Here is a 26830-nt window from a genome sequence, read left to right as displayed (position 1 = left end):
GAGACTGCGCCGTTTAAAGCCAACTTTATTAGTTCATCTTAAATACACGAAACTCTGAGAGAAGAGTGAAAGGAGGCGACATGAGCTCACTGTGCACCGATTAACTGATGACTTTTAAAACATTTAAAACCAAAAGAAAGGAAACCTAAAATCACACGAGTCTAACGTACACAAAGCGTCGAAGCTCTCACAACATTGGCTTTAATATCCTAAAATAGGCGATGATACACAGTGTAATCATGTCTGCAATCACTGAAGACTTCTCCCTGACTGCATATAGAGAGCTACGGCTGCTTTCTATACAAAATGAGCCAATGAAACCTACAGTGATGCTTTAAGCTGGAACCTGTTTGAAATGCATGTTTGGTAAACATTTCATTTTCATCCCTCCCTGATTCGTTAAATCCTGCAGGCTTATGGATCTGCCAGAGCCCAAATCAATGTAAAGTTAGTAAGATCAAAAACAGTCTTATCCTCAAATCCAAAAGAATGGAAATCTGCCTCCTACAACGTAACATTTGGATTGGCAAACCAATTCAGAAGCTCTGCCATGTGCAGAGCTAAACTGTCAAAATGTTAAATCACTCTTGTTTTAAAGTACCAAAGCGGAAGTGGGTAAAGTCCTACAGAGCAGATCCTTACGGCAATACATGCAGAGAAGAGCGCGCAGACATTGGTTTCACCGCTGACCGGAAGTGGGCGCGCACTCCTCTAGTCAAAGTTGAGCTGGTGGCCTTCGAAGTGAGTGAGCACGTGAGCCTCGAACACCTTCTGGTCGCAGTCCAGGGGAAACTGCTCGCTACACATGGGGCAGATCTTCCAGTGGCTCTCCACGTGCTCCTCGAACTTGTTCTGATCGTAGTTGGGCGGGAAGATGACCTCGCAGAGCGGGCAGCGCTTCATGTCCATGCTGCAGAAACAGGGGAGGGGGGGGGGGATAGAATCACAGACGGTGAGCAGTGAAGTCACGTCAGCGCACGTTAAGCGCACACTAATAAAGAGCATCTGTCTGACGCGTCGTGGGTGGCCCCCCTCCTTGACGACTGCCAACTGAAAGGAGTGTGCAGCAGAACAAACACTTCACACATGCTACGATACACACGGGCGGCAGCAGACCTGCACGCCATTAACGAGGCTCTCCGTTACCTGGGATCAAAGCAGAAGGCAGTCTGACCATCGTTGACAAAGGTGCTGCGGGTCTCTGCTGCCGGGGGCTCTTTGTTGGGATTATCCTATGATAGAAGTGTAGAAAAAAAGTCAATCAGGTGCTTAACAACAGGATGCCTGTCTCCACCCGTGAGCCTCACGTTGTTGTTGTTGTTGTTTTGCTTCTCCTCTGGCTCCTCGTGGCCTTCTGGGCGGCTGGGGTTGCGCGTGGGTTGGATGCAGACCACGTTGCTGTCCCAGGAGGGTGGACCCACGGGGGGTAGTCTAAGCAGTTGGTTATCTGAGAATTCCTCATCTTCATCATCTGGAGGAGGATGGTTTTGAGACAACACTGTTAAAATGAGCATTTTCAACCAAATGTATGCTGAGATTTTCTGAAATAAGACTGGCCTTTTGGGTCTGAAATGGAGTAGGGGTTCCCAAACTGCAGCTTGCTGGGGCTCTGAGCGACCAGCAAAGGGGTGGGGGCATCTTGTGTGTATGGGACAGGGTACTGCAGGAATAAAGGCACACTGGGCTGGTTACTCTCCAAACTGGTTTTCTGGCTGCCCCCCTGATCGCCCTTTCTTCCTCCGTTGACCTTTTGGAGTTCCTGTGAAGGAAATAGCATCATTAATTGGCATAAAAAGCCACTGAAGTAACAAGCCATTTTCTAAGAATCTAGCTGCACAGGTAGTTTTATCCATTTCTTATCCTCTGAAGAGACGATATGCATCATCAGATCAGACAGCAGCCCCAGAGCTGTGGCCCTTGCTGTCACTAATACCAACAGTTTAATTAGTGCCTTCATTAAAAAAGAAACTGGCATCTGTGTGTCACTGATGTTGTAGGCGCCACTTTAATTTACTGCTAAAACCTCAAATTGGGTCATTTTGCTGTGCTGAGTTCTGATGTCATAACCTCAAAGTGAGATTTCAGGCCAAGGAGACCTTACTGTGGTCCATAGAAATGGAATGGAAAAAAAGAGGGAATTTACTGCTCTCCCTCCATCAAAGGCATATTGAATACAGAGCAGATAGAGAGAAGTGTGATTGGAAATGACTGGTGCATTTGGTGGATTTTCTGCAGTGAAGTCAGTTAAAGTCACGAACCTCTTGTAGTTTTTCCTTCTCTTTACAAACAAGGGCGAGCGTGTCCTTCACTTCTTTGAGCTCCCGTCCTCTTTCAGCTACCTGGCTCTGAGGTAATAAAAAATAAACTGAAATTTAAACATCCACGGAAAGACATTTTCAAACATCTAAGAAGCTCCTGATTATAACCATGTCGCTCAGGACGAATGCCTGAAGTCGACTGATCGGAGCCATAAAGTCTCCCCTAAGCAGAAGACTGATTTACGTAAAATATACATCGGAGATAAAGAACCTGTTTGAATTCCTTGCAGACACTTAGCAAATATCTGGCCGAACAGAGCCAAGCACAGCATTAGTCAGGCAACCGGAGAAGACTCCACTAAGCTGAGTTGAGCTTGTTTCCAAAGTCTGACATAAACAGCAGTAAAATGTCGTCTGACGGATGGATCTGCTCGTAAATAACACTGTCAGAGTGACTACTTTCAATGAGAGAGACCATCAAAGGCTCCATTCCTGAGCTAAAGCGGCCATAGTCTGCAGAGGAAAAAATGCAGTAATTGTTCTACGGCTGAGCCGCTTGGAAAGAAACGGCGCGACTGTGAGTGAATGAGCAGTCTGCTGAACTGACCTTGTAGCGGTCTTCCTCTGCTGCCAGCTGGAGTTTAAGGTTTTCATTGGTCTTCAGCTGTTCTTTAAATTTCAACTCCAACTTAGCCAACTCATCAGCGTACATGCAGCTACGATCCTTCTCCTCCTAAAGGAGGGACAGGATTATTGGATTTCTTTGGTTTAAAGAGCAAATATGACCTTCTGATGACCTGGGCTTATAAACAAAAACAGTTTAAGCACAAATGACCAACATAAGGGATGCACACGGGAAGCTTTACCATTAGCAACTGTTTGCATTTCCGGTACTTGTCATTCCTGTCGGACGCTTCTCTGCTGATGCCTTTAAGCTTCTCCTGAATGATGACTTCCAGCATGGGATCAGCAGAACCTGGACTTCCTTTGGAGGCAAAGCAAAAAGCAAAAATAAAGCTCTCCGTAAATTGGATTTTGTGGCTCAATCTACAGCAGCTAGATCAGAATTACCTGGGACTGATGTGTCTGGACTGAGTGTTGCAGGGATGTTCAGAGCTTCCTGGGCTGAAGTTCTCTTCACATCCTACAGACAGAAGTGCTATGTTAAATAAACAGCGTGACGCCAAGATGTCCAGGTATTTTCTACATTTCATTGTGGTATACTTCATTATAAAAACGTATATTAGTTAAATAACTGCTAAATTTAATACAAGAGATGACCAAGACCACTTTTTAACCTTCAGAGGCCATTTCGAGACATCAGACACAGAAACATAATTACATTTCTGTTCTCTTGCCTGTTGGGAATAAGCACAAAATGCAATGTCTTGCCCTGTGGGACATACCCCTTGTTGTTCTGAGAGTCTTAGAACTTGTTTTTGAAGTCGCTGGCATTCCTTGTATTTCTCCTTGTAGTGCTCTGCTGCCATGTGGAGACGCAGCTTCAGGTCCTCCACCTCTCTCTGCAGCTCTGCAACCACAGCTGGGTCTGCAGTTTCTTCTTCTGCAGCTTTGGCCTGCTGAAAGGCATGAAAAAACGGTCCAGAAACCAACCATAATAATAGCTCACATGCAAAGATCTATAATATAGACAGGTAGAAATATGAATAGCATCTTTAATCCTTTTTACAATCTTAGTTTTCTAGAATGAAGCTAGGTAAAATTATTGAGCTGATTTCTATATATCATGTACTCAGCGTATGTAATTTAAATCAAATGTTTTGTGGTAGTTTAGCAAGCCTTCTTACAGCCTCTTGCTTTGCCTCTGCCTTCATCTGCTCTATGAGGGTCTTCAGCTGGGTAGACTGAGCCTGAGCTTCAGCCTTGGCCTGGCGGAGGGCGTCTGCCTCCAGCTTCATGTGGTAAAGCTCGGACATGGTGCGATCGCGGGTGCTTGAGGTGTCCCTCAGCTCAGCAGCTAATAAAGACAACTGCTGCTGGTTGGCCTGGAGCTGTTCTTCCTTCTGTCTCAGCTGCTCTTTAAGGACCTTGACGTCGGCCTGCCGAAGGCAAAAGGTTTTACAGCGAGGGTATGATGGTGGATGATTTAATCTCGATTAAATGTAATACATTTTCGAATGATCATTTACTTTTTCCTCATCTCTGTATCCATCAAAAACATTTACAATTAATTAGATTTTTTCATCATTATTCAATACTAAAGTATGTGATTAATCATCAACTTCAAACAGCCTAAGAAATGAAATAGTTATACCAGGGGCGAGACTTTGGCCAGGATCTCCCGGTACTGTTTGTCCTTCTCAGTGAGGCACGCCTGCAGTCGCCCCACCTCCTCTTTAAACTGGGCAATGGTGTTTTCCTTGTTCACGTCCACAGATTTCAGCATCTGTAGCTCCGCACTCAGCTTAGTATTTTCCAGTTCCCTGTTTTTCAGATGAATCTGGCACACAAACACACAAAAAGTTAGAAAACATACACTTTCTGGCTTTCTTCACATTTCTAACACACCAATCAGGTACCAAACAGAGTGTTATGACCATTAAAATAAATGTTGCATGACCTCAATTACAAAACACGGAATGAGACAGACCCATAAAATTTTTCTTCTGAAGGACCCTGAGTGTGATGTACAACTTAAATGAGGTATGGGTTTCAGGCTCTATTTCCATGGCGACAGTGCAGTAGTTCCTCTGTAGTACCAACCACAACAAAGTGAGAGAAAGACTGAAGAAACCAGAGGAAAACAGAAATGGTATGGCCTGTTCTGTCAAGTGGTGCCGGTTTAAAACAGGAGCTCCGGTTTGTAAAAGAGTATAAAAAACACAAAAAAAGAAAGCAACTAAACATTTCGATCTGCCAACATTTTGATCGTAATACCTTGTAAAGCTCCTTCTCGTCTTTTTCATTTTTGAGTTGAGACTCAAGAGCTTCCTTCTCTACTGTGAACTTCTTCAAACGATCCTTAAGGCTAAATGAAAAGAAAAATCTTGTTACACCTTCATGGTAAATGAAAAGGTTTTATATAAATATGGATCACTTCATGATATAGGATTTATTTCCTCAAAATGTAGCAATAAAATCAGATGTGATTGATTTTAATGTACACCTTTAGAAGTATAATAACAAATCTTGGAGGTTGATATCAAATTGTACTCATCTATAAAAAAAACCCCACCAATATTAATGCTGGAATCCAACAACATATCAACGAAATAGAATTCTGTAAACAATAACAGCAACTCAGTAGCGGTGCAACACCATCTCTGGAGTGAACCTACTTGTCCAACTCAGTTTCTTTTTGAAGGCCCTTCTGAGTTACTCCGATCAGATCTTCTTCCAGCTGAACAACTCTGGCGTTGGCCTCCTCCAGTCTTCTCTTTACTTCCTCTTTTTCTTCTTGCAGGGCCTGGGAAGAGCTCTGCACCTCCTGGGAGATAGTAAAAAATGACATTGTACAGTGTAACAAAATAGAAAATGGTAGCAGTCAGTCAGTCAGTAGTCTGTTTTATAATTCACTATCAAATAAGAAAATGACTTTACTACAACAAAAATAAAGTTAAAAAGGCAAACCTAATATGAAAAATAATTACATGTTTTATCCCTCTAAAACACTCATGTGGTCTAAATGGAAAAAAAAAAGATTTTATACAGGCATTTAAATCTTTAAGTAGGTCATTCCAAAGTTGAAAGGCTTATATTAAATAAATTATTTTTATAGATTGTATATAGGCAGAAAACCTTAAACTTTATATTCACACCACATAAAAAAAACAATAAAAGTATATCCATAAAATTAACAGCCACAAAATCTGTAATCACGATTTCATTTTAAAGCCTGTAGATTTATGGTAAATAGAGAGCTATATGAATTATTGCTGGCACTGCTTTTAAGACATAATGTTTTGCTATAAAATTCTGAATTTCAACTCTGAAAATAGAGACGGTCAGTCAGTCAGATTATGATTTACTCTTGGAGGATCACGAATTGGTTCCTGCAGTTTTGCAGCTGTTCGCTAGGGGGAGCTGAGAGACTTGTCAAATATGACTGATTTTACTGAAAACATTTCTCTTCAAAAACAAACAGGAAAAAAATATTCCAGGTTACAATAGATTTGTATAAAAGTGACAAAACGGGGCTCTTCTTCCAGTCTGGACTGAGGTTTGATTTTTTTCCCCCCAGCTTACTTGATTCTCTCTTCTGAGCTGGGCACATGTCTCCTTCTCCTCCTCACACTCCTTCTTAAGGTTCTCCTTTTCAGCTTCTAGCTGCTCCTTTTCCTGCTCCAGGAGAGCCACCTTTTTGACCAGCTCTTCTTTCTCTCTTTGAGTTTCTTCCACCTTTTGCTGCATATCAAAATTCAGCATTGTTTAAAAACTCGTTGCACTAAAAACAGGTACAAACACTAAATATTGTTACTTCCAACATGCCTACCTCCAGGAAACCGGCCTTGGTTGTGACAACCAGGATGTCAGAGTTGCATTCATCCTCCACTGTCAGAAGTTCATCCGCTGACGGACTGTTGGCCCGAAACTGAAACGGTGTACTGGCCCCACGAATCTCCCCTTTGTGGGTCACATAACAGAACTGGTAGAATTCACCATCATCGTTGGGCACATAATAACCTGGATAAGGATAAAATACAGTCAGCACAGCAAAGCCAAGAAGCAAAACAATCTTATTTACTAAAAGGTGCCAGTAATATGAAGACTTTTGTACGATCTTACCCTGAAAGACCACTGTTCTGTGGACTCCTGTTCCTTCCACATAGTTCTCAGGGAGAGGTGACCACAAGAATGTGTAATAGTCCCTTGCTGTGCTCCAGCCAACCTGTTTAGACATAAAGAAAGCATTTATTCAGAGGTTCTCACCACATCTGTTAAAGACAAATGCAATGGAGCCTAATTAAAAACACTTTCCAAAATCCAGAATATCCAAAATAAGGATTATCTAAATGTGGCCTCATGAGGTTTGGGATAAGTGGGAAGAAGAGGGGGACTTTTCGGAACAAGACTACTGATCTCTTGTTTTCAGCGCTCCTGGCCACCACAGCCTGGCCCCTGTCAGGACTGTGGACACAAAGCTACAACTCACTTTTAACAGGAAGAGAGAAATAGGTGAAAATTTTATACATAGGCGACTTGAAAATGAAAACCAAAATGTAATTACATGTATTTTATGTGTTGTTAACGGATGGCTGATGAGGGGGGGGATTACAGAAAATACATCCACAACTTCGGGCTCGTGCCATAAAGCTGTCACACTAAATCAGAGTCACGTCAGGCTAGGTGGCTCTCGACGGGCACGCTCAGCGAGCGTGCAGGCATCGACACGAGCTCAGTAAATCACTCAATTACACGATGCAAATCATAAACATACACAATTAATAGAGATACACAAATATTAAAAATACCATACCACTACTTTAAGATAAAAACTGATTTTTTTTTACATTACCATCTGGGGTTTTTTTGCATAATTGTTATCAAAGTAAAGGGACAGAAGGTCCTGCTGTTCCTAAAGTTCCCAATTGTTGGTAGTGCAGCTCCAGCTGCCAGTAGTAAAGAACAGGAAGCAATTAAGACATGCACCTAGTTAGTGACTGTCATTACTGAAGGTCTGCCCTTTCCAGACTACACATTAAAAGGAGCAAAGATGGTGGTGGTACTGGTGGGTGAAACCTCAGAGAGACTCTTTTCAAAAACAGACCTGTCTGCTGCACACGCAGAGGAAGCCACCACTAAAATGGGCTGTGAGTAAAGCAACAACTGTCAACACCGGTCCAGAAATTGAAAGCAGGACCAAACAAGGATTTTTTGGGGGGCTGCTTATATTTTTGCAGCAATTCTGAACACCTGTAGATGACTGTATAATGAAAACACATACGCATGCAGTACAAATACATTTGCAGATTTGCCCTATTTATTACAAAATATAATGAATAAACATTGAAGACAGTGCTAAAAAAAATGTTCAGACTGAAAATAACCCCAAGGTTAATCCTAGCAACTCAAAGCAGGAAGTATCCTGGGAGCTTCTTTATACTTTGTGTTTCATAAAACAAACAAGAAAAAAATACTTTACAGCACAAGTTATTGCTGAGAAGACAGAAAAATATTTTCCCAACAATTTGTTACACATTGCCTTAGATGTATCTTACAATATTATCAGAATGCATCCAACACAATACAAGCAGAACTTCTGTTCCTTCATCATATGTAATTTATTTTCATTCATTCAAAGGTAAAAAGCTGGCTATTTACCTTGAATATGCCAACCCAATCTTTTGGATGTGGCCTGATGAACTGTGTCAAAGTGTAATGACATTCCAGGGCTGCATGTGGCAGGTAACTCTTCCCCACATTTTGAAAGATGACGTGGGCAAAGTTTGATGTGTCCATATCGTTTTGTAAAGTCCCGTCCAGGAACAGTGCCATAAATTACTCAGCAGTGTCTGCACAGTTGATAGGTTAGCAAAGATAGGGAGATAACATTATTACCAGAAACATAACACAAGGGAAAGACATGTGACATATATAAAAACTGCTGTGATTAACAGGTTCTAGAAGTACACAGTTTGTGAACAGGAACTTATGGTTTACATTCTATTAAAAATCGATTAAAAAGGCATTTATAATACACAATAAGTGTATAAAACACCTATTCTCTGCATGATCTGTGTAAACAATTAGACAAAGTTTCCCTTTAGTTGATGTGATTATTGGTGTATTTTAATACAATATTTCACTATGAATAAACCACCTACACAATACACTTAAGTCAACAGAGGAAAGTCCCAAGTCTGGCTAATGACTGTGACGTGTCAAGCTTGTTAAAGGGTCTTTACACATATTTAATAAAAGAGACTCTTGTTAATTCCGAAACCATCAGTAAACTTTTTTTAAAAAAATTTTGTCATATGTTGAGATCTGACTTGCTGAGGAAATAAATAATACACAGAATTGAAACCCTGTTTTTAAATATGTGTTTTAACCATCGTATTGTCGCACAATATCGAGGTTTTGTCGAACATCGGCCGCTTGATTAATTGTTCCACGTTAGATTTTCCCACAAGGGCCTCAGCTCATGATTTTGAGCGACGCAATTACCCCAGGCCCCTGACCACAAATACATTTACTCCGTATAATCGACAAAGTTTGTCATCTAACAACGACCGAGGTTTGCAATCACATGTAATAACTACATTTAGCAAACCTGGCACAGATTAATAAACGCTTATATCAGGTTACAAGGCAGAGTAAGGCCTAATTTGATCATACTAATCATATCTGACTAGCTTTGCAGCTAGCTAACGCTACTTCAAAAAGAGTACCTCTCAAAAAAAGGCTCGTTCTTGGGAGACATGTACGATATTCAAATATTTAGTACGACTGGTTAGATACACAGCCCAAGTTTACCATCGACAAGATGAATATATATATATAAGTTAACGTCGCGAAAAAAAAGTGCAGCTCACTACATAAGAACTAGAGGACGAAATTAGCCGAACAGCTAACAACAACGTCGCCGATCTTTAGAACAGACGACGTAAACATTGACAGTATTTAAAAAAAGAACATTTACTCTTTCTAACTGTAGAATGAAGCCTTAAACATACCGAATGGCCATGTTGAACAGTAGGTGAAAACCAAAAGTATGATAAAAGCACAGTTGACGCAGTTCACTTCGCTTCCTGGAATAACAACAACATCACGTCATTTCCGGAAGAGGGCAAACCTGGGAAAACCCATAAGACGCTCATCAACGTTCTTCTTTCATAAAGAATAAAACCAAGGTCGTTATTAAGTTCAATTTAATTCCAGTGATAATTCATGCAAGAATGTGTATATCATTCTAATCCAAACATTATAGTCCCACTATTTGTTTTTGGCATTTATGGTTTTCTGTCTCTAAACCCAGTTGAGTGGTGAGGAAAAGACTATTTTGTTAAATAAATCATGTAATTCCACTTCCAAATTTTACACTCTTGAATATATGCTATGCATTAATATCTAAACATTGCCACAGCCGCAACAGGTGATTAGGGATTAGTATAGTTTTTTTTTCTTTCTTATTCTAAGTTAATATGGCACCACATATGACCACCCCGGTCTTTTGGTTTTCTCTATTTTACTCGATTTTACTGTAGGAGTGTTTATCTTGTCTTATTTACCAATAACACCCACTGTGATATGGGATGACTCTGAGATCAATGACCTATAGAGACCTATAGACCCATAATATCTGCCTGGGCCTATAACTCATGTACAAACCTGTACATGAGTTATAGGACGATCTCAAGTCGGAATAAAATATATAAAATCAAGCCAAATCCATCCACACCTTCCAACAGAAACACCCTTGATTCTCTGACCAGAATCTTAGTTCATAACCTGCCTCTTCATTCAGCAATCCCTCGAGTCCCACTCTTGAATATGTACTAACATTTACATTTGATTCTGATTCTTATTATATGACCAGTGACCGTGTCAATGTACTTTGTGGATATTTTTGCACTGATACATGCTGTTCTCTGTAGGTAGCAGAAAGGCTCCTATACCACATATAATGGACATATGAAAGCCCCTCCCCCCGCAGCCTATTGGCTGGATTGGGAGGCCGTGTAAAGAGAGTTTGATATTTGATTGGAGGAACGACACGTCCTTAATACACGTACTGTTGCGTCATATGTAAGGTCAAGAAAAAAGAAGCATGGCCGCTGTGTTGAGAGGGTCTCGATACCTAGTTGGAAGGAGCTTCAACCATGGTGCCTTTGCATTCGGTAAGAACAACGACCCGATTGTCCACGCGTCACGCACGCCGCGGCGCCGAGTTGTTGCGGGAAAGCTCGAAAATGATCATTTTGCCTTGAAATCTTCAGAGAAGTTTAAGTCAGTTGTCGATGGGCTTTAAGCCATCAGCAGACTGGTTAGAAAACCCGAATTTCCCTGCAACAAACGGCAAATGTTTCCAAGATTCTATAATTGTATTTAAAAGAAAAAAAAGAAACGCGTGGAAAGGATCTGAACACGCGTGGGTGCACTGTCCTGATATTCTCTACTGTCGGTCACAGTCGAGTCAGATGAGCTGTCTCTGCAGCTTCTATAACTGCTTCTTGTGACCTTCCTCGTGTGTAGATTTACATTTTCATTGAGGCGTTAAGCAATTATTAAAATTAAAATGTTTTGACGTATATATTTGAGTGCATATCACTGTGGATCTTAATGCACCATGTCCTTTAGTTTTAAAGATTAGGTGTTCAAAAATAAGAAATAATCAAGATTGGAAGTATGCTGATGTTTTGGTTCTTTTATGTGCTCTGTGAGGCTCATGTGTTCATTTGAATTAATGTGTCCATTATGTTGTAGTCTCCTCAAGGTCTATGGCCTCAAAGACCCCAGTGGGGTTTATTGGTTTGGGAAATATGGGCAACCCAATGGCAAAGAACTTACTAAAGCACGGATACCCTATCATAGCCACTGATGTGTTCCCAGAGTCCTGCAAGGAAGTGCAAGAGCTTGGCGCACAGGTATAAGAATAACACACCTACGAGCTGTTTTCTTTTTTTAATTTGGTGGAATATTTCCCATCATCCATTGTTGTTCCTCCATACAGATTGTGGACAGTCCTGCAGAGGTAGCAGATAAGGCTGACCGCATTATCACGATGCTTCCCTCTAGTCCCAATGTTATGGAAGTGTACACTGGATCCAATGGCATCCTCAAGTGCGTCTTGGTTTTTACTTAAATACACATGAATTGAAATGTGAATTGTATTAAAGGTATAGATTATGTTGTTTTTGTTTAACAGGAAAGTGAAAAAAGGCTCCCTTCTAATTGACTCCAGCACCATTGACCCCACTGTCTCTAAAGAAATGGCGGCTGCTGCGGAAAAGATGGGGGCAGTTTTTATGGACGCACCGGTATCGGGAGGTAAATGTTCCATTTTGGCTGAAACCGCTTCACTGAGAATGTTAAGGGGATGAATTATTTTACGTGGCTCTTGATTGGGTGATGGAAAAATGACAAAAAACTGAAACTTTAAATGAGGAAATCATCCATGCATTTCATTCAGTGTATACATAGAACATTTAAATTACTTCTTTAAACAATAAGCTGTACTGCTATATAACTAGCTATTAGGCCTGATAGCATAAGCATTGAAAGATGGAAGAAAAGCACCCCCAAACGCGGATCAAATGAGACATAAAACCTGACCAGGTGTGAAAGAGTTGCACCTAAAAGGTTCCGTTCGCTCACGCGAGGATGAGCTGATGAGCACCATGTTGTGATACGTGAGTTAACAATGATACTTGATAGTTTCAAACTACTTCATAAAATACCATACAAAAAGTCTTATATGCTCTTATATATCCCTTTTAAAGCTGTGTGCGCTGTAGCATGCTCTGTATATTATTATATCCAGAAAGGACTCATTTTCACCCAGTAAAGAAAGCTCCACCCCCACCCTGACTGCACACAAATTCCTCATCCTAACTGCCTTCCAATGCATTTCCACTCTTTGTACAGCCATTTCCTACACGCTAATGATTTACTGTAACGCATAAAGATCTACTCGTTTTGCTTTGAAACTGTCACAAACTGCAGCGTCTGTTCTACTTCGATGCATATGGATCATTTACAGTTGTCAGATAAAGCTGAAACAACATTGGCAATGTAGTCTGTGGTTTATGTTGATATATAAAAGGACACGTTGTCGGCCATATGTTAGCATGTGGCTAGCACGTTGTAAGAGGACATAACTGTCGTTTTTCATTAGACTGGGAAGGACACAGCTTCACATTTCTACAGTGGAAATAGAGAAAGTCTGTGTGTTGTTGTTTTTTTGTTTTTTTTTAAAATCCCTTTTCTCAGTTGTTTGCTGTTTTTATTGATAAAGTGACTACTGGGATTTACTAAAACACAATGCTGAGAAGTGGCATTTTTTCCCAGGACTCGGCTCTCACATGAAGTGAGTCTGTTAATGTTTGTGGTCTGTAACGGTCATCTCATGGGTTAAACCTTTGTTTCAAGCCAATCCATTTAATTTATAAAGCATGATTTTAAATAAACATGAAGTTCTCCAAAGAGCTGTACAGTAAAAGACACAACAAAGAAATTTCAGAAAAAGATCAAATACAAATTAGATGAGCATAAAATTTAGATCACATAAAAAAACAGTATAATAGACTGTCCACCCCAGTGCACATCAAATGAACAATCCATGTGGCGTGAAAAGCAAAGTAGGTGGCTAATGAGCAGTGGCAGCTCGTTCCACAGTTTTGGAGCTGCAACAGAACATTTGGTCCCCTCAGAGCTTCGGCCCTGTTTTGAGGTACTGATCAGAATGGTTTCATACATTTTTGACTGTGAATCTCTATACTGCCTGTATGTGCTGTAAATAAACAATGAATGCACATTTTTAAACAATGATGCATGAAGCATTGGAGCCTTTACGTTTAAGTTCTTCATTCAAGTCTTGATTTCTCAGCCGTGCTGCTGAATCAGCCTTTTCTCCTCAGCGGAGCGAATAGAAATCCCAGTTAAACCGGAACATGGGTGGTAAACATTGTACAGCAGGGATCATGCATGGTTTGTGCCAATTGGTCCAAAATCTGATTGTATTTAGATGAAACTGTTTGTTTGTTTTGGTTTTAAATGATAAAATGCTTCTTTAAAGACAAAGATGACATAAATGGTAGTTGATTCTTTATGGACAGGGAGAACGTAGCAGTAAATGTGAGAAATTGCCCAAAACATGAGGACACAGTTGTGCTTCCATGCCTCTTTTAAAGCTAATTCCATTTGTGTCTTCTTCTCTGCATCTCACATTTTACCGTTTGTTCACTGGATTTAAAACATTAAAATCACTGAGCACCTCTGCTGGATAACTTCTCATTCCCAGGTGTTGGGGCTGCTAGTTCTGCTAAACTGACTTTCATGGTTGGAGGGGCAGAAGAGGAATTTACTGCAGCCAAAGAGCTCCTCAGCTGCATGGGAGCCAACGTGATGTATTGTGGTCAGGTTGGAACCGGACAGGTACGAGCCACATTTTTTATAATTCCCAAATTACAAATGGAATGTTGACCCTTGTGCTCATTAACGTCCGGTGTGATCGTCTCGTTCCAGGCTGCCAAAATCTGCAACAACATGCTTCTGGCCATTGGAATGATCGGGACTGCGGAGACAATGAACTTGGGAATCCGGTACAAATAGGTCATGATATCTCAACCGTGATCTATGCAGTGTTGGTAACGCGGCAGTGCTCCTCACTCACAGGCTCGGCCTCGATCCCAAGCTGTTGGCCAAGATCTTGAACATGAGCTCGGGTCGGTGCTGGTCCAGTGACACCTATAACCCTGTGCCTGGAGTCATGGAAGGAGTCCCATCTGGGAATAACTACCAGGGGGGCTTCGGCACCCAGCTCATGGCTAAGGTCAGCTGGACGTCCTGGTCTCGGTTTCCCGAGTCAGGAATCTGAGTCGACTTCTCGGTTGATAGGGAGTTAATCTGTGATATTATCATCAGTTTATAGGTGTTGCAGGTTAAATCACCATTAATGTAAACAATGGTGGCTTTTGAACATATTTGTTTCTTTTCTTTTCTCCAGGATCTCGGACTCGCTCAGAACACAGCCACTAACACTAAAACTCCTGTCCCTCTCGGTTCCTTGGCTCATCAGATTTACCGCATGATGTGCGCACGTGGTTATGCCAGTAAAGATTTCTCCTCTGTTTTTGCGTTCCTGCGTGAGGAGGAAGGGCAGCAGTAATGTTGGGCCTCCACCCACCCGTCTCCAGCCTCACCAGTTCCTGGCTCTGCACAGGACTCGCACGGCAGGGTGCATTTTGCCCTGAGGACTGTGATTATTCTCTTCTTTTTCTTCAAAGTTGTGAGAAGACCAAGAACAACAAGAGCTCTTCTTTCCTTTTGGGAAAGACTCCATTGATCTTTTTTAAAACGCAGCACTCCCTTTTAAAGGCAAAAACTAGCTATTTTGCAAATACATGGAATAAAAGGAAAATAGCATTTTTTGCACTTGCATTTTCGAGGGTCTGGTGGAATCTCAGAGACCGTAGCCCAGTTATTCAAGGCCGACTGTAAGATAGGCTTTACGTAACCTGTTCATCATTCTAGGTGGCCCCCTTTTCCAACTTTTATTGGGTTATTTCACCTGATATATGAACTGTTACTTTGGACTGTAAACATGTCTAGTTACAAAATAAAAGAAGCTGTGATGTCAGAACATGGGTTGATTACATTTGTTCTAAAACATCTTTTCTGGGCTTTTACCTTGACGTGGTCACAGGTTAAAACATTTAATATTGCCATGTTCATTCACGATGTGCTTTCAGTCATCCCGTAGATACAGCATCCAGTTTTGGATGTCGATGCGTGTATGTGCCATGGTTGCACCCTCACCTGACAGCCGCTCTCCTCTTAAATAACTCCACATCGCTGTAGCTGGCCCTTCTTCCCACTCTTGTCACGACACAACCATCTAAAAAACATCTGCCTTTTGAGCTTGGCTGCAGTAGCAGCGCAGAAGCGGGGGCCAAAAAAAGGGGGGGGGGGGGGTGACATTCATTTGTTTCATTTAGAACTCTCTGATCTGTCTACTTCTTTCCAAAGTCCCTCTCTCAAAATTTAGAACGCGTTTTTAATTAAAACCAGCGTCACACCCTGTGACCGACTTTCGCATCATGCACCCGCAGCGTCGTTAATGCCGCCGTTTCTACGTCTGAGTGCGAGGGCAACGTGTTTCTGATGTCGTTTACCAAAAAAAAAAAGAATCCACAGAAAGGCTGAGGTGCCAGAGGTCATGCAATCACAAGACAAACTCATAAAAAGTCCATTAAGCCCTGTTGGCTAAGAGCTGCGCTGTCTTATGGATCGGGGCTGCGAACAGAGCTGCACTTTGGGCTCAGTCCTCCTGGCCATTATACATGCAACTTTACATGTAGTCTACATTTAGCAGTCTTTTTAAAGAATTGTCTAAAAACTATAGAAACATCAGCTCAGCTGACGTTTACATATTTAGAAGAAAAAATGAAACGATCAACCGTGACGATTAGGCCACTCATCTTTTTATTAAAATGTTTGCAGAGCCTGTTCTAAAATTGGAGTGCCCAAATATTTTTTTTATTTGTTTTGAAAAATCATTCCTAATTAACTCGTGCAGAAAATCTAGCAATAGTTCTTAAGGCTAGATGTAATTTTCTGTTGCACTGTTGAATTGTCCAATTTTAATTTCACAAAACAACGAAAACAATTGAATATTCATATAAATTTCATACTTTTTGACTATTGAAACGTAATATCAACAAAATCGTAACTAATTCTTATTTAACCACCAGTTAAAAAATGCAACGCAGATAAAAAATTTAATAAAAGACTCTGAATATGCAAGTGAAGAGATTTAAGAGCCTTTTATTGAACTGAACGATAACGAGCCAATGCCAAAAATATCTGTTTATCTACTCATTTCCTAGCTCCCTTTAGTTCAAATGCTTATAGAAAATAAACAGGAATGCAATCATTTCGGTCGAGCTGTCGTTCATCGTATGTGGAAACAGCTCATTCTTCCTTCCCCTCACCACTGATCGTACATGCCTACAAGATCAAGTTAATCCATAAAGAATTATAGTCTCCAAAGGCTGACAAACATTAGAAGTGTTGAAATTTATTTATGGACAAGTTGCAACGTGATCTCACAAAATCATATAGGTTAAAATGGGATGTGGTTCGAAACTTATTTTGTTTGCAAAGTGAATTATAACCAAGTTTATGCTTTTATTTCCTAAATGTCACAGTAAATAATTTCTTATGGCTCGCGCGCTTGTTTCAAAAAACAGCCAAACTCGGACGGAACTACAAATGTGTTTATTTTACCTTCTACGCATTTTTCGGTAAAAACTGTAAGATATTTGAAGATGGACCACTTTATTTCCATGTCGCTTGAGCGCTTCCAACTCTTTAAGTTAAATCAATGTGAAAACAACTCGCCTTTAAAAAGACCGCAGTCTGCTGGCGAGCTCTTCCCCGCGGTATTTAGTGGTGTTTTCTCATCGGGATGGTGTAAAGGGCCCATTTGGACAGATTACAACTTTCAACTTGACCTTGGCCTCCAGCCGTATACCTAAACCATGCGAGGAAGCGCGCAGCCAAATGTGGCGTACTGTCGGTGGGTTATCCAGACTGTGAACTTGTGTCTCCATTAACGTGTTGCTCTGACATATTTGCTTAACATGTTTAAAGGTCTTGCATTTTAAGCCCCTAGCAATGCATCGCCCTCTGTTTGTTACGTTCCTGGTTTTGTTTTTTGTTTGTTTGTTTGTTTGTTTAGTTTTTTTATAATCTAAAATTGCATAATGGTCGTGCCTCAAAGAGTAACTCCCCAATATTCATCATATCGCTGCACGCTTAACAAATTACGATTGAAACCATATTGATAAGTTAAATCTTTTAAAAGCCCTAAACAAAAAGTATCGTTGCATCGTTGTTACATTTGGCGTATCTGTGACAGAAATGGCACGCGTAATTACGCATGAGAATACTTGCATATATTCACTTCTTGAGCAGTCAGCTCGTAAAAAAAAGTGATGTAGTGGCACAAAACAATGGGTAAAGTTGTCTTCATAAATGTGTCTCTCAGTCGGAAAATTCCCAGTTTTGTTGTTTGGGGGAAAACGTGGACAAAACAGGAGAAAAGTGACGCAGCACATCACGGCAAGCACACAGTTCGGTGTGAGTTATCTGATGTCTGGACGTTTATCATCTCCTTTGCATATCACGTGCCTGCCCCTGACCAATAACCTTGCGATCTTTTCGTGCTCTAGTCGTGCTAATATCGTTACTCTGGCCGAGTCCCTGTCTCTGTTCAGTTGAGGGGATTTTGAAAAAGAGTTGGTCGTTTCGATGTAAGGCATGCTATGACTGCTTCGGTCCTCCTCCATTCGCACTGGATTGACCCGGTGATGTTTCTCTACGAAAACGGCTTGGATGAAAGAAACAAGAACATGGAAGGATTTACTGGGAGCAATTTCCCCGCGAATCAGTGCAGGAATTTGTTAGCCCATCCGACTTCGCTGGCTCCAAACACGACCTACACTTCGAATGATGTGCCAATCTCTGGCATCGGCGAACCTGGCAAGCAGTGCAGCCCTTGTCCTGCTACGCAGAGCTCGCCCAATGCGTCGTTGCCATATGGATATTTTGGCAGCAGTTATTACCCTTGCAGGGTGTCACACGGCAGCGTCAAGGCTTGCGCGCAGCCCTCCGGCTATGGTGATAAATACATGGACTCGCCGGTTTCTGGAGAGGAGTTCTCATCCAGGGCGAAGGAATACGCGTTTTATCAGGGCTACTCTTCTGCTCCGTACCAGCCCAGCTACTTGGATGTCCCCGTTGTGCCTGCCCTCAGTGCCCCATCTGAGACGAGACATGAGCCTCTGTTACCCATGGAACCGTATCAGCCATGGACCATCACCAATGGCTGGAGTGGACAGGTTTACTGCACCAAAGAGCAACCGCAGTCAAATCCTCTGTGGAAATCCTCTTTACAAGGTAGTTACTCATAGACTTTTAATATTTTTTTTTAAATAAAACGTTCCAAACCTTTGCGTCATGCATGCGCCATATGACAACGAAAAAAATCTAAATGTTTACCCTATATATTCTATTATTCCTGTGTGTTTATTTCAGATATCTCTGGTGGAGACAGCGGTGTCCGGCGGGGGAGGAAGAAACGTGTGCCATACACAAAGGTGCAACTCAAGGAACTGGAACGGGAGTACGCTGCCAATAAATTCATCACCAAAGACAAAAGGAGGAGGATATCCGCCCAGACCAATCTGACTGAGAGACAAGTGACAATCTGGTTTCAAAACAGGCGCGTAAAGGAGAAGAAAGTCGTCAATAAGTTTAAGAGTCCCAGTTAGCTCTGCAGATACTGAACTATGGAGACGGGCTGACAGAAATGTGGCTTTATCCGAGAAAAAACTGTGCCATAATTTATTATATTACACGAAGCGTTCCTGACGCTGTTTGACCTATACATTTCCTTCCTCCCTTTTAATTGGAACCAGTTCGTGCGGCCTGTTGACAGAAGACCGGAAGTGGGTTGGAGCAGCGAGATAAAGACCATTCGTTTAGGAGATTCGACAACTTTTTTAGGTATTCATCAAATACTAAGAAATCACTGAAGCCAGGGAGCCACCCTTAATTTGTCACTGTTTTGTTAAGTTATAACATTATAAAATACAAAAATTCAAGGAGAAGCCACTAGAAAGTAAACTGAAGTCAATGTGTAGACGCATTATAAACTATACAAATTAATTTAATCTGCAAACCTCATGACAATAAGAAAGAAAATTTGAAGAGAAAAATAGTAACATTAAACGAGAGGACAGGTAATGTTAGTATCTATTTTATAAGAGAAAATATCTGTACACATTTTAGGAAGGACTTATCCCGAAATAAACCCCAGTCAGTAACAATGAAAACAAAGTCACGCGTTTATTTAAAAATCCAATTATTACGAGTTAATTAATCTTAACCGAATAACGGCTTCTCAAAATTTGCATCACACTTATTCAACATTTGTCGAATTACTGGCCGTTCATCAGAATTTTGTATTTTCAACTTTTCTCTCAAAAATGGGTTTGCAACACAATATTGCCACTGCGGACCGCGTACTTGCTTTCTGACAGCTACTGTAATCACCCTTTCTGATAGAAGTTTTCCTTTTTTAATAAACGTTTGAGAGGCGCAGTGTGATCTCATTATTGTCGTTCGTGTCTTTAGTGTCACAATGGAAACTTTAACTTAAGAGAAAAGACTGAAGACGATTATTTATCCTCCTAAATGAAATCTTTAATTCAGTATTTCGCGTTTTTGGCCTTCACAGAGAACGCCTACAGTCATTTAGAGTGTATGTTGCCATCGTGTGGTGAAACTATGTTAGTACACCCTGCTTTCCAGGATTCGTGTGTGTGTGTGTGTGTGTGTGTGTGTGTGTGTGTGTGTGTGTGTGAGTGTGAGCGCGCGTGTTCTATATCATGAACGATTGAAAGACAACTAAACAAGTCAAGTAGAATGTCCATATGATTTGGTGCTGCAGCAAAACCCCAATTATTGTATTTTCAAGCACTTGCAATGACATTTAAATAGAAATGTTCATAACATGCATGTTTCTTACAGTAAGCTATGAGTACAGTAATTGCAACACAACAAAATAGACTAGAAATTAGTTCTTTTCGGCACGTTCGCATTTCAAGGCTCTTTTGGTCATGGACTGCAAACTTAGACATTTGTTTACGTTATTCTTTTACTCCTTACTGACATTTGGCTGATACGGAAATAGTCACCCAGTCTGTTTCTTTTGTTGAAACATTTAGAATAAGCATGGGAAGATATATAATTGTAGCTATTTTCTTAGATAGAGCACAACTATAGGGACCAGAACTTCACAATGCATTGGTTTCTGTAAAGTGATCACATGATAGATTTAATGCGCATGGATTTTATAAACTTTATCCACAGTCTTCTAAACCCAACAAAACCATTGGCTCTGGTTCTTAAGTGTAAATGTGGGCCATGGCACTGACCTCCTGCAGTTCACCATGACCGACAGGTTCAGTTTTCTCTCCGTTTTCTAGACCGACCATAAAAAAGAGCATTTGTCACAGTAACAAGGCAGCAGGTCGTGTGTGTGTGTGGTGTGTGTGTGTGTGTGTGTGAGTGTGAGCGCGCGTGTTCTATATCATGAACGATTGAAAGACAACTAAACAAGTCAAGTAGAACGTCCATATGATTTGGTGCTGCAGCAAAACCCCAATTATTGTATTTTCAAGCACTTGCAATGACATTTAAATAGAAATGTTCATAACATGCATGTTTCTTACAGTATGCTATGAGTACAGTAATTGCAACACAACAAAATAGACTAGAAATTAGTTCTTTTCGGCACATTCGCATTTCAAGGCTCTTTTGGTCATGGACTGCAAACTTAGACATTTGTTTACGTTATTCTTTTACTCCTTACTGACATTTGGCTGATACAGAAATAGTCACCCAGTCTGTTTCTTTTGTTGAAACATTTAGAATAAGCATGGGAAGATATATAATTGTAGCTATTTTCTTAGATAGAGCACAACTATAGGGACCTGAACTTCACAATGCATTGGTTTCTGTAAAGTGATCACATGATAGATTTAATGCGCATGGATTTTACAAACTTTATCCACAGTCTTCTAAACCCAACAAAACCATTGGCTCTGGTTCTTAAGTGTAAATGTGGGCCATGGCACTGACCTGCTGCAGTTCACCATGACCGACAGGTTCAGTTTTCTCTCCGTTTTCTAGACCGACCATAAAAAAGAGCATTTGTCACAGTAACAAGGCAGCAGGTCGTGTGTGTGTGTGTGTGTGTGTGTGTGTGTGTGTGTGTGTGTGTGTGTGTGTGTGTGTATCACTCCAAACGGGATTTTAACAGAAATTGTCTCGCAGAGGCATATGTGTAAATCTGTAAATCTTAATCCAAATAACAAGATCAAAATCTTTTCGTTAAAAGCTACAGTTGTGTCCCACTGTGTCCCATTGGCCCACTTTTTAAGGGAATGATCTTTAACAATTTCTCTGAATGGAACACATTTCTTCCTCCTTTGTTATCCTCTCCACAATGGTCTCATGCGCCTGTGCTCCCCCTAACAGTCAAGCGCTTTAATGCACCCACTCCAGACTCAACTATGCAGTCATGACATGATTTTCCTTTAACCCTTTTTAGAAAGAAAAAAAACTAAAGTAAAAATTGTTATCAGAAAGGCCTCTGTAGCATCATGCATCCGTTTCAAAACAAAACAATAAAAGAGGCAGACTTCACGATGACGCAAACATTTTCCACGCTGCACTGAAACAAATGTGGAATTCTTATTTTCATATATTTTCCCGACATTCCCGCACTCCAGCACCGCGGAGATGAAGTGTTGAATTCACGGAACACGTCCCCTGGTTAATTTGGTTCCATGTGAATGCAAAAAAAGACGAGAAACGGTTTTGAGTAGACTTCGTAAGCTTTAAAGTAAGGCCAGTTGTAAACCTCGGTTAACAGTAGGGGCATATTTCCGGAAGCGCCCCCCCCACACACACACACACACACACCTCTGTCCAAATGTGTTTGTTGTTCATTCGGGGTGTCCAGTCCATGAGCTCCCGAATCCAACGAGAATTTATGAAATATTTAACTGCAGTTCGTTTTTTTGCACAAACGAAGGCAACGACATTCAGTTAAAAATGCTGGGTTCTATTTATAAATGTTGGATTTGATCTTTTTCCTGCAATTCTTTTTTGTTTTGTTTCACACACACACACACGCACACATGTACACACACACACGCACACGTACACACACACACACACACAGACATTAATTTTAAAAGTATTATAACCTCATTCTAATCTAACTAAGTGACCATTGTTGGAGCCTGTTTGTTTGGTTTTAATTGCAAAGTCGTTTTGTTGTGTCGCTTGGACTCCGTGTTGTGTTAAAATGGCCATTTCACAGTTGAATCCACGGAAAACTCAAACCCTTTTACTGTCGTGTTTTCTTCAACAGCAATTCTATCTAATTTTAGAGCAACTGTGTATATATTTGTCCCTATATCCATAAATCTTATATCCTGCGTTCTCTCGGAACTCGTGGTGCGAGCAAAAAAATCCTCTTTTCCATATTTGCATTTGACCTTTTCACGGCGTCTCAGAAACGCACAGACAGCCGTGACTTGCATGCTAATGCCAGACAGACAAGATCAAGATAACTTGGACGTTGAATTCAGTTTTATGAACGGGAGTCCGATGGAAACCCAAATGATCATTTCCTGCGCTATAGGCCCACAGAGGCCTGATATGGACACAGACAAAAGGGAGACAATAAATATATCTCGAAAGACGAAACTCTGATGACTCCATGTAAGTCGAAGTTGGATGAAATACAGACTAAAATCTTCCAAAAGGAACTCGGCACCACTTATAATAGTCATTTAATAAGCTTTGGCTCGGGCTGCAGCATACGCAACCCAATATCATATTATTTGTGGCTGAGGCTCCCTGAAAAGGTCTTCTCAGAGGAAAACTGTTTTAACGTGTCAAACTGGGCCGCTCCTAGGGCCTGCTGGCGCTCTGTCTCACTGAGAAATACATATATTTCCCCATTGTTGCTAATTATGTAAGACAATTTTAGTGAGAATAAATCATCTGACCCAGTTTGATCCGTAGAATCAAACGGCCCGCGCCCGTAAAATATGGCACCCATAAACCAAATCAGATGTTTTGGAGAGAGAATCCGGGCTGGATTCCACGGCTGGCGGCGCGAAAGAACTTCAGTGTGTCCATATTGATGACAAATGAAAATGTCTTTGAGTGTGGAGACAAATCCAGCCCGCGATTGGAGCCTGATGTGCGCGTAATGAAGTCAGCAGAGTGCATCCCGCATGTTTTAACGCGCAGGCAGATACCCGTCCAGCAAACACAAGAACGTTTAACACGAGATCTTTCGTCCTTATTTGCTATTGTCTTTTTGACCTCGGGTGTCAAGATGGACTGTCATGAGGGCGGCGTCACTCGCATTCCGTCACTTGTGGATTAAATTAGCCTATATATAGCCCGAGTTTAAATTGACACAAATAGGCGGTGACTTTATACTTGCACTCGTCTCAGTGATGAGATCAACTAAAATAGAGCTCCAAAGCACTTGACCTCTTCAACAAGACAGAGGGTCTCCGCATAACGGGCGGAATGTTATCTGAGGCTGTGCTAAGCCTTCCGTGCGTAAAACGGTTTAATTCCTGTACACGGCATTATCTTCACCTTTACAATTCTATGTAATGGTGGGGTTAAAGTGAGGGTTGCAAAAGAGAACAAGGGTTAATATCAGGCAGGTGAAGCAGTTGCTATGTGGTGGTGTAACGGTGTGCAACCCCCACAATGAAAGGAGCCATTAAAAACGTTCCCTTTGAAAATAATCTGTAGACTCCGTGGCAGTATTTTCCTTTTCCCGCACAGCCAAGGGTCTGCTCCATGAAGCCATTGACTCATGTAGCCTACACGTCGAGGCGTTGGTTAGCTGTCATTTTGTGCCAGTGGTCACATGGCTTTGGCCCTCAGGAATGGATAGACATGGATTCCCACGTCAGCTTGCGCGTCTAAGGTTTTCTGCTCCACCAGTCCGCCTCAAAGTGGTCGGAGCACAGCGCCGCGGAGGAACTATGCGAGGAATATTGTAGGACGTTTCCACCGCGAAATATGGATTTTGATGAGCGCATCACTGCCTCCAATATGTATCTACCGAGCTGCACTTACTACGTCTCCGGAGCCGACTTCTCGGGTCTCCCTCATTATTTAACTCAGAACCAGTCCACTTGCCCTATGACATACCCTTACCAGTCCACAGCACTGCCACAGGTCCCGTCCGTGAGAGATGTGGCTTTCAGAGACTATGGGATTGATACCTCCAATAAATGGCATCACAGCAGGGGCAGCCTGTCACATTGCTACACCGAGGACATCGTGCACAGGGACGGCTGGACGAGCCCCACACCGAGGGGCGGAGAGATCCTGGTGAAAGGCAGTTCCTCCGGCGGCGGCGGCGGCGGTGGTCACCCCGGCTCCTCAAACCACACGCCCGGCTTCTATGGCAGCGTTGGCCGGAACGGCGTGCTGCCGCAGGCGTTCGACCAGTTCTTCGACACCGCCTATGGGAGCTCCGAGGGCAGCGCGACGCCGACGGCACACGCAGCGGACGCGGACAGACAGGCAGCCAAAACGAGCCCCGCATCAGCGCAGGCGGGCTCCGACTCGGCGGAGAGCTTCAGCCCCAAATCGTCCTCCGGCCACAGCGAGGAGAAGCAGAGCAGAAGCAGCGGTGAGTACGGTCCCGCTCCGTGCACGGAACGATCCAGCACATTGCTCTTAAAGCTTTTATATGCTGTTTTATAAGCGCGTAAGGTTTATGGAAGGCCTGCCGATTTACCCTAACAAAACTATGTTATAAACTGCAAGATCACGTGCTTGGAATTGAAATTGGCCGTGAAGACCTCGGCGTTAGGTTCGAGGTTGTCTACGAATATGTATTTATTGATTTCGAGCCTGTAAACCTATGGAAACTCACATCAGAAGACTGATATGTGACTCCATAAATGTTCAGTTCCGTTCTTGTCCCAAACCACCAATCCCATTTAATTTGTCACCTACGTGACACATAAAATATTGTAGATTAATTGTTTTCATTTATTTAGTCCAACACAGGCCATCTATATCATCACTTCATTTATTTACTTGTTTTTCCGCCCTTGAGAAATTCCCTTTGACTTCGGACTAGATGTAAGTTTAAACTTTGCTTCCTTACAGATAAATATTTACAAACTCACGAGCTTTACGAGGATATAAATGAACTCTTTCCATTAAATTTGTCCCACAACAGAATTACTCTTTGCGCACGCAGAATTCAAGTGCATCCGTTACAGATATCAGATACATGATACTCATCCTGCTTGAGCCCCCTCTTTTAGACTTTGTCAAACTTTAATTTTACAGTTTTCTGTAAGTTTTCCTACGTAATCCCTTTTGTCCAACAGCCTCCCCTATCAGGTCCAGACGTTGTTTACAAATCTTGGTGCTGTGGGCCTGAAAGCAGGGGGAACCCTTGAACTCCAAAGCTCATGTTACACCATCCCGTCAAGAGGAAATTGTATACGGATTTTAAAGTTGTTGCAACCGGGCCATGATATGGAAATGATGACTTTTGTCTTTATATGTTCATCTCTCAGGTGGCCAGAGGGCGCGCAAGAAGAGGTGTCCGTACACGAAGTACCAGATTAGGGAGCTGGAGAGGGAGTTCTTTTTCAGCGTTTACATCAACAAAGAGAAGCGTCTGCAGCTCTCACGGATGCTCAATTTGACAGATCGCCAGGTCAAAATCTGGTTTCAGAACCGGCGGATGAAGGAGAAGAAACTCAACAGAGACCGTTTACAGTACTTTACTGCGAACCCCCTGCTATAAAACACAACAAAGACTTCAAAGACCGTCGCTGACACACAACCTCCATCATATAAATTCACCTGAGGACGAATTTTACAGCCATGAATCACTCCTGCCATTATTATTATTATTATTATTATTATTATTATTATATTATTATTATTATTATTATTATTATTATTATTATTATTGCTTTTGTGCTTACTCGATTGTCAGCTATTTTTCTTGCCCCTGTTTGGTGTCGGCGCCCAGATCGCGCCGACGCAGGGAGCCAGACGTGCAGCAAGATTCTCTTAATCTTAAAATAAGAGCTTCATTTGTTTTGTGTGCTTGTTTCCCCACATTTACGGAACTATGGAAGCCTTGATCCCGGATCATCTTCGTGTTTCTGACTTTTTTCACTTGGTTTAAATACAACACATGAACGGAAACTGCTGTGTGTGTGTGTCTGCGTGTTGTGTGTGTGTGTGTGTGTGTGTGTGTGTGTGTGTGTGTGCGCGCGCTCTGGTATTACATGGAC

General features: G+C 41.7%; 4 protein-coding genes across 5 annotated transcripts; 3 read left to right on the top strand and 1 right to left on the bottom strand.

Moving 5' to 3' along the window:
• Window positions 1-9: 9 nt before the first annotated feature.
• On the bottom strand, window positions 10-10036 carry tax1bp1b (Tax1 (human T-cell leukemia virus type I) binding protein 1b). 2 transcript variants are annotated; one of them, XM_057045022.1, is made up of 18 exons: window positions 9896-10036; window positions 8541-8731; window positions 7005-7107; window positions 6712-6902; window positions 6465-6623; window positions 5558-5706; window positions 5157-5247; window positions 4534-4719; window positions 4067-4318; window positions 3665-3835; window positions 3330-3402; window positions 3125-3243; window positions 2866-2991; window positions 2259-2345; window positions 1558-1759; window positions 1308-1471; window positions 1147-1232; window positions 10-910 (listed from the first exon to the last, which is right to left on the bottom strand). In XM_057045022.1, exons 2-18 carry the CDS (start codon window positions 8712-8714, stop codon window positions 712-714), a joined length of 2532 nt encoding a protein of 843 aa, XP_056901002.1. In that variant the 5' UTR covers window positions 8715-8731; window positions 9896-10036; the 3' UTR covers window positions 10-711. The 2 variants fall into 2 exon arrangements, with proteins under 2 accessions (XP_056901002.1, XP_056901003.1); XM_057045023.1 differs by having other exon boundaries at window positions 1558-1660.
• An 879-nt stretch (window positions 10037-10915) lies between these two features.
• On the top strand, window positions 10916-15522 carry hibadhb (3-hydroxyisobutyrate dehydrogenase b). Its single transcript, XM_057045703.1, has 8 exons — window positions 10916-11059; window positions 11646-11806; window positions 11893-12002; window positions 12088-12209; window positions 14182-14315; window positions 14406-14482; window positions 14556-14712; window positions 14887-15522. Exons 1-8 carry the CDS (start codon window positions 10990-10992, stop codon window positions 15046-15048), a joined length of 993 nt encoding a protein of 330 aa, XP_056901683.1. The 5' UTR covers window positions 10916-10989; the 3' UTR covers window positions 15049-15522.
• A 2619-nt stretch (window positions 15523-18141) lies between these two features.
• hoxa13b (homeobox A13b) lies at window positions 18142-20042 on the top strand. Its single transcript, XM_057046380.1, has 2 exons — window positions 18142-18842; window positions 18981-20042. The coding sequence occupies exons 1-2, from the start codon at window positions 18209-18211 to the stop codon at window positions 19214-19216; spliced, it is 870 nt and encodes a 289-aa protein (XP_056902360.1). The 5' UTR covers window positions 18142-18208; the 3' UTR covers window positions 19217-20042.
• A 4395-nt stretch (window positions 20043-24437) lies between these two features.
• hoxa11b (homeobox A11b) lies at window positions 24438-26741 on the top strand. The gene is made up of 2 exons (XM_057046382.1): window positions 24438-25194; window positions 26099-26741. The coding sequence occupies exons 1-2, from the start codon at window positions 24576-24578 to the stop codon at window positions 26329-26331; spliced, it is 852 nt and encodes a 283-aa protein (XP_056902362.1). The 5' UTR covers window positions 24438-24575; the 3' UTR covers window positions 26332-26741.
• Window positions 26742-26830: the final 89 nt, after the last annotated feature.

This window comes from Takifugu flavidus, chromosome 10, assembly GCF_003711565.1.
Source record: "Takifugu flavidus isolate HTHZ2018 chromosome 10, ASM371156v2, whole genome shotgun sequence".
Classification (NCBI taxonomy): domain Eukaryota; kingdom Metazoa; phylum Chordata; class Actinopteri; order Tetraodontiformes; family Tetraodontidae; genus Takifugu; species Takifugu flavidus.
This window is presented reverse-complemented; position numbering and strand designations above follow the sequence as displayed.